The 12,724-nt window shown below is 45.3% G+C and overlaps 1 protein-coding gene across 1 annotated transcript in view; it reads left to right on the plus strand.

The window, feature by feature from the left end:
* Positions 1-4,852: 4,852 nt before the first annotated feature.
* LGI2 (leucine rich repeat LGI family member 2) overlaps positions 4,853-12,724 on the plus strand; it is a 31,580-nt gene continuing 23,708 nt past the window's right edge. Inside the window, exons 1-2 of the mRNA XM_032806626.2 lie at positions 4,853-5,324; positions 6,276-6,347. Of these exons, the coding sequence (XP_032662517.1) occupies positions 5,128-5,324; positions 6,276-6,347 (269 nt within the window). The 5' untranslated portion in view covers positions 4,853-5,127. The remainder of the gene's footprint in view (positions 5,325-6,275; positions 6,348-12,724) is intronic.

Below are 12,724 nucleotides of genomic sequence, written 5' to 3' on the forward strand. Positions count from 1 at the left end.
TCATGGGCAACCGGACACACTCCCTGCATTGTTACAAATCTGTGCACATAGTATGAGACCTCCCGCCACCCCGCCCTCCCTCGTGAAGTCACCTCCTGGCTCCATGGTGTTGATTCAGCACGTGTTTGCCATCGAGGCCAGCAGGAGGCGCTGGGATGGCTCGACAAGAGAGGATGCAGGAATGGGGGAGCGCATCTGGATGGGAGACTGGAAGAGAGGATGGGGAAGAGGTGGATGAGCGGGAGTTGGAGCGAGCTGGGGGAGGGAGGTAGCGTGATTGACGTGGGGCCTTGGGAAAAGGAAAGAGCAGAGGAATTAGGTGCTTGGAGCAGGTAAGGAACGAGCACGGGGCGTGGAGCAGGGTCCAGGAGAGAGGCGGGGGTGGGGAAGTTTGGGGGAAGGGTATGAGGGGAGGTCTGCAGAGGGAATCTGAGCACCCCTCAGGTAGCAGAGGAAGTCAGTGCGCCTCCTAGCACTTTCTCTGCAGGGCTTGCAAGGGCCACTTACACTGACTAGGAGAGGCCAACTGACACCTACAACACTAAGTGGCGCGGTTTGTCGAGGAGAGGAGGGAAGCATGCTGAAGAAGAGCCAGTGATCAAAGGAGAGTCATATCACCAATAACCACACTGGCGAAGGCGCATAGGCCTGGGGCCCACTCCCTCTTGCTCTGCTAATATATACTGAGCGGCCGCGTCTGGTGTGCTAGGGTTCAACTATTACTATTGGCACCCTGCCATGTCATGGCATGTACGAGCCAACTCTCACAGCCGCCCGGTGAGAGGCGCACTCACTTGTGCCGATCTACTAGACGTGCCTCTTAGCTGACCTAAAATTTGCGCATCAGGGAGCATGCACAGCTGGCTGAAGGTGATTGACAGGAGTCTGAACGAATGGTTCACCAAACAAAGCACATAAGAGGCGGAGAGCTGGGACTGAGGAGAGCGAGGTTGATTTGCGCAGTGTGTTGGAAGTCAATAGTAAAATAATGGCAGCAGGCCTCCGCGTTGGGCAGGTGGTTGAGGCAACAAGGCTAGGGCTAGCTTGAGAGGGTCACCCAACAAATCTAAGAAAAAGGTGGGGCTAGGCAAAGGGTTGACTCACCTGAAAATGGAGGCTTGGGATGTAAGGCCAAAAACTATGGGCGAACCTTCTACATAGGGCGGACAATCGACGGAGACGGTTTGGCAACTATGTAGCGTGTCCGTATGTAACAGTAAGGAGCCAAGGCCAGCTCGAAATGCGCTTGAAGGGGTGCAGAGAGTTTACCTAGAAGAATAACTAGGATGAGCGTGGGACCAATCAGCAACCCAACAAGGTGAGTGGGAGGCGCTGATTCACGCACCTATAGCGAATAGCAGCTCTCGAGAGAGTAGATTGGGTAGGGGTCAATGAAAGCTCTTGCATCACTGCACGGTGGAAACCCGAGGTTAACGGCACTCATCGCCAACGACTATGCCCGAAAGACGTTTATCCCGGGGGGCAAGTTAACGGTGGGTGCATAAAGATGTCTGGGATCAGACCATTTATTCTCAACGAATTTTCCGTGGAGCTGACCGAAAAGTTCACAACCAAGACGGAAGCGCTACTCCGTCTGAAGCAATTCTTTCTGGAACTGATGAGTGTTAGAGAACACTGTTACCCGGCCCAGCCGCTGGATTCCCCCAGGCCCCACAGACTCCAGGCGATGATTCGACACTTCTTAGGGAATATGGACCTGTGTACATGGAGCTAGATGTTATAATTAATATGGCTTCTTGCTGCTTCCGTCAATGCACGGATTGGCCTCCCAACTCAAGGAGGCTGAAATCAGTTGTAGGCTGAGGTACTGTTTTGGGCCCGCGCCAGTCCTCTAACACCTAAAGAACTTCACTCGGGAGCTGAAAAATCACTTGAGATAGGTATAGTGTTTTGAGTCAAGCCTTCAATGTGTCTTTCCCATCTGTCTATAACGTAGCTGATAAATTATTGTATTTTCTGTGCATGTAGGGTCACATGTAGAGTAGCATGGTGACTAGTCAGAAAGTGACTGACCAGTCTGGCGAGATGTGACCGAGTGAGAGTGCTGGTGTGGTGGAGAGGCCTCAATTGAGTTGGGTGGGCTGATATGATTGATGGCATTCGCAAGAGTTGGTGACAGGGTAGTTGAGATGAGGTTCAATTGCGAGGCAGTGCGTCTGCTGGTGGAAGGCATAGCAAGAGCAACGAGCAGGCAGTGGCAGGATGGCCTTTGAGCAGCCAGCGGTGGCCTGCAGAAGGGCGGTGCGGAAGTGCCTACGAGCACGAGCGAGGTAACGGTGCCTCTTCAACGTCCACGCTCATCGGGGAGGTGATACTCTGCAGAGGCACTCTGAACTTGGGCTCGCACTGATCAAGGACACAACTGTGATGGGCTGCGAGCGAAAACATGGTCAGGCAGTGAAAGGGACTTTTTGTTCTGGACTAAGACCTGAGTGAGAAAAGGGCACTGCCAGTTCCTACTTGGGGTGGGTCTACTCTCGGTTGGTTATGACCTTTGTGGTGTTCCTGCCCAATTCAACGCAAGTTATTTCTTTCTTTTATGAAGTTTCTTCTTTCTACTCTTATGACTTCTGTGCTGGTGAGTGAGAAGGTATTTTGCCTCTCAGAGGTCATTGGAGTGGTTGTATATGATTCCATGGTTCTGGGTTGCGTGTACTCTATAACGGTGTTTCTGTGTGTATCAGTGGTAAAGAACGCCTCTAGAATTTTGAAGCTGCTCCTAAGCCCTTGGTTCTTGCTGTCTCTATTCTGGCATGAAAGGGGTTATCTATTGTTATATATGAGCATGATTTATTACCTCTTATCTCTTTTATTTGTGTACTTTTTTTTTATACGATAGCCTTCCCTAATACGAATTATTTGGTCAATGTGTATTTAATATCATATAACATTCTCTCCGGATAGACATGACAAGATATCAACCTCATCTTTCAATCAATGTTTTTCTATTTTTTATTGAATTTTTAATCAGGATTAACGCACTATATTGTCTTATTATATCATGGCATACTCCTCTGGAGAGCAATGTGTGGCAGAGTTAATATTTATCTTTATGAATTCCATACCTGTGTGTGAGAGAAATACAGATGCTTTCATTATGCACGCAGAAACTCTTTCTTGCAGGTAGGGAAAGGATATGGCATACATCCCAGCTATATTAAATGTTCATATGGGATTACAGATTGTCTCTCTATGACTAACATGAATTTCTCCAATAAAAGATATTACAACATCATTCTGTTACTATATATCTCGAACGTCTTACATTTCTGGCTACATACTACATCTGTATGTATGCACTCTTTATTGTTAAAGTTGGAATTGGATTCCTACAAATCTTATTTTTTATGTTTTTTTCTAGGTTGAGGATGGCGAGCAATGGGGCCATGCGGACCAGGCATATTTGGAGAGTTCGCGTGATTGGGCTAGGGTGACCAATGACCCATTTTATAGGACATGGCGTTACCTGACTTTTGGGTTTGTGGCTGTATGATAGTTACTAATTACTTGGGTCTACCGTGGCCCCGCCCCCCACACACAGAATCACTCCTGTGTCCCGATTGTTCAAGACTTGACTTGGTTCTAGGGCACCCCGACTGGGTCGTTTGTGGCCTGCCCGATCTATGGCCGTAAGTAGAGATTTAGCCAGAGATTCTGTTTGGTAACCTTTCCCTCTGAGGAAATGGGGTTATGTATTAAGTCCTTCTTCACAGAGTTTTTAAGGCAGATGAAAAGGGTAGAAGGGCGAAGATTAAGTGCTATAATTAATGGAGGGCCCATGGGAGGGCGATTGTGGCTCTGCAAATGGGCATGTATTGGAGTCTCCCCACGTTCAAGCTTGCCACAGGCCCCTTATAATTCAAGTTTAAACTCCTTTCCCGCTCAACTGCATCCGCACAAAGCTGACCTCTACCATGCAGCTGAACCGTAGTCTCATATTGTATTACTGATCAATGGTTCATCTTAATCGGCACCTCTGTTTTTTTTCATGCTCACATCGCTATTGCACTTCCTGAGACTGAACACTTGCCTGTCTTAGAGGCATGCTGATATTTGTCTCGCCTGTCTACATCTAGCTTCCTTATATTCTCTCATAAACTTCAACTTCTATCTCCCTTATGCCCATCGTCAGTTAGGTAGCTTAGTGCCGAATATGATTATCTGACGTGAAAAAAAAAACAACCAGCTAGAAATGGAAGAAGTTTTATGAGCCCGCCTTCTTTGGGGGAGTTATTCTCGCCGATGTCAAACGCTGCCTTCTTTCGGATTCGAAGACATTCTGTCCTTATGATTTGTTAAGGGCTTGGGAAGACAGAGGTCTGCCTTCAGATCTGTTCATTGCGCAGCACTAAAAACTTTGTCAGAACTAAACATGTTACAAAGAAGAAGAATTGAGGAAATGATAAAAGAATGTCATGGGTTTTCTAGTCCCCTAAAATGCTGTTTCCATCACATGGTGATGGGGAGTAGGGGGGAAGACAGTGTCTTTAAATTATTTAAACTAACATCGTTCCCCCCCCAGCCCTCCCCACTTCTGCACAAAGGCACTAATATGTTGTGTGTAAATGAGTACGTATGAGGCCTGGAATCCCCCTTCTGTCCCAGGTCACTGGGAGCAGCCGCCCAGGGATGCTTTGCACCCCTTCTTGCACAGGAAATGAATATTTGGCCCTAGTCATGTGTATGGCAGCTATACCCCCCTCCCCCGCAAGGTCACCCAGCTGCCTCCTCTCCTCTCTAGTGTTCAAGGAGAAACCAAGGGGAGGGGGAGGGGAAAGTGAAACAAAGTCCTTTGAGCCCTGGCTATTTGGGGGATTATTTTTAAACTCTCCCTCGCAATGGAGCCTTTGATAAATTATTCATTGGATAGAAAAGGCTGCAGCTGAAGTGCTGATGTCAGGAGGAAGGAGTCTAGTGCAGCAGCCCTGGTACTGCTACTGCTGCTTCTGCTGCAGAGAGACACTCAGCCTGAGCATAAGGGTGCAGCATGCTGCCTGGCTCCTACTCCTGTTCCAGCCTCCTGTGCAGTAGCAGCAGCAGCAGCAGTGCTCGGGCCAAGGGTGCAAGGCCAAAAGGGGACCACGAGGAAGAGGAGGAAGGAACGGTATGGCTCGCCTACGAAGCAGTGGCTGCAGCGGCGGTTCTCTCTGTCTCTTGGTTCTGGCAGTGGCATGCCTACTGCAGCGTGCCCAGGTGAAAAAGCCAGTCCGATGCCCTGCCACATGCAGCTGCACCAAAGAATCCATTATTTGTGTGGGATCCCCTGGTGTGCCGCGAATCATCCCCAGCGACATCAGCTCCTTGTAAGTTAAACCTTCCTACACCAGAGCTTTCCTGGGCAGCGGCCAGGTGCCCCTCACCCCATTTCTTCTTTGTGGTTTGGGATTCTTTTCTTTAAGTTGGGGTTTTGGTTTCCCTGCTGGATGCTGGCTTCTTGACGGATGCTAAGATCCCAGTAATGTGCAGTTTTGTTAGTGTATGGCAGTGTCTGTGCTTTCCATTGCTGAAATATTGCACTGCCGTGCAGCTGCAAAGGAGTTAGACCTTCTCAAACGAGAAATCTTGACCGCACCATTTCTACAGCAGATATGTAAGGGAAGGAAAATGCATGTATGTATATATGTACTTACCATGTGTAAATCTTACGGACCTGAGGGGATGGCAAGTGGCCATATTAAAGTGCTGTAGAATTAACGAAAGATTTACTCCCTGGTTATTATCTAATATGGCATATTACCTTGGGAAAAAGACGACACAGACTTCAGGAACTTGAGAGTGAGTTAGATGCATTTTTAATGTGAGTAGAACTGGAAATGGTGTTTTTAACTTGCACCACTTCTAAATCTCATGTGCTTTTACTGTTAATCCTATTTAACACATGTACTAATTTTCTTTTCTGTCTCCTTCTCTCTTTTGTTCTTTCTTCTTTATCAAAATCCAAAAATACAAGTGGGCAGACAAAACAAGCCCCCCTCACCCAGTGGAGAGAGGTTGCCAAGAGGCTAAAAGTGCGTGGTATTAAAGATTAATGTGAGGATACGATGAAAAGGGAACTTCACAAGCTTAGTGGGGAGAAACAGGGACAGGAGCAGAATTAAACACCCTTTAAACATGAATATTGACCAACTTTGCTGGGATATTATAAAAAGGGGCCAGGCCATCCAATGGGGTGGATATTGTGATGCTTCTAGTGGAGGTGATGATCATGAGCCTTATTTAATTGTTGCATTTTCCTGGGGATTTTTTCCTCTCAGGAGCCTGGTAAATGGAACCTTTTCTGAAATCAAGGACAGAATGTTTGCCCATCTGCCTTGCCTGCAGCTGCTGTAAGTACTGCACTTCCTCAACAAAACACAGCTCTAACTAAAACTTTTGCCAATATCCCCCTAGAATAGATATAGGCACCATGGTATCTTCAGAAAGAACATAATGGATAAGTTAATCACTGGGGTAACTCCATTGACTTCAGTGGTGTAACAATACGCCAGGAATGAATTTGCTTCATTGACAATATGGCATAAAACCATTTGGAAATTATTGCTAATTTACTAAACAAAGACAATAGGTTTCTCTGCTGTTTTAAATTCTTTTTAAGGCCCATACTAAACAAATTTAGGATAGAATTCTCCTCTTGGAGTCACATGATTGATCTAACTCCAACATCATGTTCATTCTATGCTAATGAATCTGACATTAACCGTGCAGGGCGAGGTGGGGGTGGTATTGATATCAGTGGTAATTTGCTCTTCTAAGGAGAGTGGACTGTCAGAATCGAAATCATTCAAGTACATTTGAGAGGAGAATTTGGTGCTACCTATCAGAGTTCAAAGTCTCTTAAGCAAATTGTGTTGGGTTGAATGTGTCTGAGTGGAAAGTGTGGGGCTTTGAGGTCACAGGTTCCCCACCAAACCAAACTAGGAAGTGATGACTATTCTGCAGGAAGGACAGTGCAGTAGTTAGGGTGTTAAGTGGGACATGGGATCCTTGTGTTCAATTTTCTGCTTTGCTGCAGACTTCCTGGGTGACCTTGGACAAGCTCCTTAGTCTCCCTGGCCCAGGTATTTAGGTATTGCTGTGTTTAGTGATGCAATGCCCAACTGATTTAGAAGCCTACATCTCATTTTTCAAAGGGGATTTAGTATTATCACTTAAGGAGCCTACAATTCCCTTGGACAGATTGCGATTAGTGCCATATCAGTAAACATGTGATAGTAGCCCCACTTCCTGGTTATAGGGGGATTGAAATAAAATAAAAGAGTTAGCGAGGCTCAGCGCTACAGATATATGGGAGGTCTATGATAATAACGACAGTATCATCTAAACCAGGTCCTGAGCTGAGACAGAATAGCCCCGTGGCGTCTGTGTGAGGGGCAAATGGGCTATGCTACCTCAGTTCAATCCTCTCACCTTTATTCCTTTAATAACAATAAAACAAAGAGCCAATGTGCCAAATGCTTTGTTTCCTCCCTCTTCCACAGCACAGTGGAGAGAAACACTGGGGAGCGTAAGGGATATGACAGGGACCGAGAGAGGGCTCTTCATCCCTTCTAGTGTAGTCGACCCACGGAGTTTGCATCTAGAAAGGGAACGGCTGCAGGCAGGGCCTACGCTACTCTGCATCAGCATGCCCCCTGCTTGTGCTGTAGTGGGAAAAATTGCACTGCACGTAGATAAAATATGTAATAAGTAACCCGGCATACTGCCGTAACATTTTTGAAAAACGACTGTGTGTGTTTCTGTGGGAAGAATGCAGCATGTTGGAGAAAAAGAACATTCTATGTTTAATACACACACGGTGCTGCCTATGAGAAATGTAATACGTAAGTTAAGCCAGTGTTTTGGTTACTGACAAAGTTTTCGTCATCTATAGAGAGCTAAGTACCCCATGAAGACTGCGAGTCTCAGTGGGAACATGGAAAATTTCTGGAGGACACTCCAGCTCTTAAGACTGAGCTCTTTCCCTTCATGGAAAGTAAGGTCGAGAGGCAGGGTGAGATCAGAGCAACCCACAGGGCACTTTTGGTCCTTTTTGGGCTACAAAGAATGATTGGCCCAAGAGAGCTAGAGCTGCAAGTGTAACCCACACGCGACGCCACCACATATTTGAAAACTAGTCCTCTGACGTGTGGTGTTCTATCCATCTAGTGGCACTCAGAGAAACCCATTGAGAAGATTAATGGATCGGCTCTAACAGCTTAGCTAAGGCATGTGGCTTTTAGCTCATGCCTAGAACGCTCATGCATTAACTCCAGCATTTCCAGAGTCTGATCCTGCCCCAGCAGTGACCACTGATCGTCAGCATTACCAAGGGGGGGCTCAATATGTTCTATACTCGGGGAGAATTGTCGAGCTGAGAAGAGCAATCTCTATTGAAGCTCAGTTTGAGTCCGCTGCTACAGCTGAAGAGAATGTTTTATTACGGTAACCAAAATGCGGAGATTTTCGTTTCACACTCCACTCGCTCGCTCAAGGGTGTGGTGTTCATGTCAAGATCTAGTGGCATTCCGAGGGAATGTTATTTGTATCTTTTTCAGAATGTGTTCAGCGACCACTGATTAGAGAGACTGAATGATCTGGCTCTAGACCAATACAGCCTATAAAGCTATAAAGGGCCTGTGCTTTTAGCTCTCGCAGCGTAGATGGCTCAATGGCATTGAGGCAGGTTGTGAGCCCTCCTGCTAACAGACAACAGCAGGTATCTGTCGCTGTTCACACAAGCTCACGTGACCCATGTGCCTTAATATGATCGCACCACTCTTCCCCAAAGAAGACAAAAAAAGTGTGGGGACATAGGCCCGGAGAGTAAGTTGCTCGAAAAGTCTTAGAGGGGCAATAGAGAGCACCAAGGCAAAGGGAGTCGGAAGACCTGGGCCTGGCAAGTGCGATTTGGGAAGGATGTGAGGTAGAGCCGTAAGCCCCTCTATATGTGTATAGTGTGAATTGGGAGGGCTGTCCGCACTGTTTATTTTTTTCAGCAGTTTGGGAGGGTATAGGAGTGTGAGATTACCCACAGTCAGAAGATATTTAGATAATGCAATTAATTGGGGTATCAGATGTTACATGGGGCATAGAGAAGAGCCCCCTAGGTAAGCATGGTATTTGTTTCACTTTGTTATGGGGATGTAATCCGAATGGGAGGAGGAATGTCTAAAATAGATGGCAATACCGAAACAACGACATACCACAGTTGCCCTGCGATGTCGCGAGCCTCGAAGTGCAACATATGACGGGACATACTGTTTATATATAATTTTGCTTACAACACCGCAGGAATGGAATGATTACAAGGATATGAAGGAAGATAGCTAAAGGTGGGTGAAACGGAAATAACCAGTGCTTGTGCAATGCTTTGACTAGCAAGTTATATCTTGATGTTCGTTGAAAGGGAACCCCTGCTAAACAGGCAATATAGGGATTCTATATTGAAATGCCATCACATCTTCGACAATTTCTTTAGGGTTTATTTAAAGAAGTAATAGGATGCTTACTAGATTAGCAGATCAGAACCTAAGTTGGACTTGCAGATGCGAAATGTCTGCATTTCATTATTAACATTACTTGAGTATATTTTGTCCAGAATTAGAATTTTAAGTAAAAAATATGCTAAATAAGACTGATCCTAAAACAGGGAGTACTAAGTGTACATAAATAAGAGAGTAAATGCAGAGACATGTTCACTATGGTATGGTGCTGGAGGGAGTGGTCAGGAGCCCTTGGGGTGAAATTTGTTAGAAAGTAATCTTTGGATCTTTGAAGAGTGAGGGGGTGTACCACTTTTTCAATTAAACTAAACCGGATGAAAGATAGAGGCGAGAACGATTTTTGAGGGATCCAGCAAAAAGAAATACCCGGTGCATGACGAAGCGCGAGTACAGATAGGCTGAATTGCTAGAGTTCAATAAACATGACTGCATAATTACTCTGCTGTTCAGGCTTTCGTCGGCTTTCCTAACTGGGCCTGCTCTCCATTTCTCAGCTTGCTGAACTCTAACTCATTTACTATCATACGAGATGATGCCTTTGCTGGCTCCTTCCATCTAGAGTACCTGTAAGTTCTGTATTTTATGTATTTGGCCAGTCTTTTATAAACAAGATGTTTTGATGACTGCCAAAATCTCTACCCTTGGAAAACAGTTTTCCCTGTGGATTACAAGGGCAAAATAAATAGATGGATGTAGGAGGCGAATTTATGTTTCCATTTTCTGTTCAAATGTCTCATACAGCTGCCTACCATTTTTTAGATGTGGCAGAGTATTTTTAAAATATACCTACATGCTGGAGTGACTCTGTATAGACACAACTCAGTGAAATGGGGCTGGTGATCTAGAACTGGGTCTAGATATGCAGGCCAGTTCTACTGTTACACGTAATAGAGGATTTGAAATGTCAATTCAGTAGATATGGCTTCTGCCAATTCTAGCAGGTGAGGGTGCAGAGTATCAGAGTCACTTTCTTGTAACCGTGATCCCCTTCTTCATTCTCCCCGTCCAACCACTCTCCAGTACTTTGCCATCAGTATTTCATTTATACCATCCTCTTCTTCTTAGCTCAGTTTGCTCCTTCCCTTATTTATATTTGCTTTCATTTCTGCTTTCTCACCACCCTTCTTTTCTCTTTTTTAAAAGAAGTACTAATGTATTATCTGGTTATCCTCCCTTCACCATTCAAGGGATTTTCAAAGACTCACCTGCTTCATATCTCAAATCAGGAGTTAGGTTTTTAGAGCCTGAACACATTCTGGGTACATAGATACATCCCTCAATACTTTCAGTGTGAAAGAAACTTCCCCTTTTATAGATTCTCACCATTATACTGCGCTGAGGAGTGTCAGACGCTAACCTCTGCTAATGCCTTTATACATCTATAGGCAGTTCCTGCTAAACATGCGCATTCAGAACTAATACTATAATGGAGGAGCAGCCAGCAAGAGAAGTACAGATCTGGAAATGAGTGGATATGCAAACAGCATATGCCTGTAATCGCATATATCTACAGCACCGTGATTTTTCAGTGACAGCAGTAATCAGTTTTACAGCTGCGGCATCAAAATGTAAAAAGGCGTGGAAGGTAAAAAAGAGCCCCAAAAAACAACAAACAAAAACACAATTTCAACTGGGTCTGTGTGGCTGGCTTCAGCTTCCAACTAGTGCTCGATGAGGAGCCCAAGACAGAGCATTTTACAATAGCCGATGTTGTAGAGACGGATGCAAGGGCAGACCCACATTTGAAGGATAAGCATGGAGTCTCTAGTCATCTTTGATCAAATGTAGCGTTCTACTTCAGAAACAGAGACAAATCTAACAAGACCCAAGACTGCTAACCACTTATAACCAATGCCAGACAGATGCTCCTAGCTAAGTAGGATCAGATACATCTCTGCAATTCTTCAAAATGTTTCCTCCTGCCAAGAGACCTCACCTCCACCTTTGTAATTGAACCGAAGGCAGCGATATTCCTCACAGGAATGCTAAGCAGCATTAATACTCCTAGATCAGTTTCTCCCAGGCATGGTAACGCAGACCCAGCATAGGGAATAAAGAACCCTCCCTGACAAATGAGAAAGTTTCTTTGTGTACAAAATAAGAGATCAGGAGGAGGGCAGGCTAAGAGGTATGCACAACAAGTAATGTTGCCAAAAAATAACTACATCATTCTACACTATTAATGAGCAACATTATATAAAATACTTCCAAGACTACTGGGCTATGTTAAGTGTCTGATATATATAGCCTAGGAGCTCTGAAAAAGGACTGGGCTAATAGACTGTCAGTCATTAGAGAGGGACACTGATAGTGCATTCTCACTGAAGAGTCTCTTCAGGAGAAGACTTCAGCGAGGCAGGAATCTATATTTACTGGGCCATGCAGTCATTGAGTCCCAGTTTGGACTTCCCATCTTGAAACATTGAAGTTTGATGGAGCAATTGGCTATTTACATCCAAATGAGGAGGCAACAGATCTTGGAAGGCAGAAAACATTCGTGTCTCTCAAAGGATGAGAAAATAGCTCCCAGCTGCCTTGCATAGTGTGTATGGGACAATGTGGCCTTGGGAGTGCACAGGAATTCATGACTAACGGCAACCCTTCTGAAGGACGGACTGACTCCTCCTAATGTCCTTATCTGTGCTCTTGATGTGAAGGGGTCCTGTCACTTCATGAAGATGAAACAGTTACTACAGAGCTGGGCACCATATAAATGACCTAGACAGATAGTGAGAGGCCAAAGGCTGTTCACAGCGCAGCTGCACTTTGCATCTCTAACAACCCCCCAATAACAATAATAATCCTGTCTTTCCAACCAACTCCTTAAGTTACTTCAAAACGTAGGGAGTCATTCTGCATTTCCATGGCCAGTCCTGGAGTGAACCCACAGGTGTAGCCCCCCAGGAGACCATAGAAAGATTCAGTCCAAGATCTGAATTGTAGGTAGCTCATTTATATGGTCCGCACCGTTTGTTCCACCAACTTTCCTATTTGCATCTCTCTGCGCTATTGGTTCTTTGTTTTATTCTAATTACTTTGCTCAAAGGAGCTTACAGTCTGATCTTCAGCACACCACGAATATCAAGATGGCATTGCAAGCGCTGTGAATACGCCAGGCCACTCCTCTTGCAGGTGCCTAGTTAGAAGTCGACGGGACAAGGATTTAAGCTGGTTGGAAGTGGGAATACAGGGAGTTATTATCAGATTGATATAAAGCGCCA

Source organism: Chelonoidis abingdonii, chromosome 5 (genome assembly GCF_003597395.2).
Source record: "Chelonoidis abingdonii isolate Lonesome George chromosome 5, CheloAbing_2.0, whole genome shotgun sequence".
Lineage (NCBI taxonomy): Eukaryota > Metazoa > Chordata > Testudines > Testudinidae > Chelonoidis > Chelonoidis abingdonii.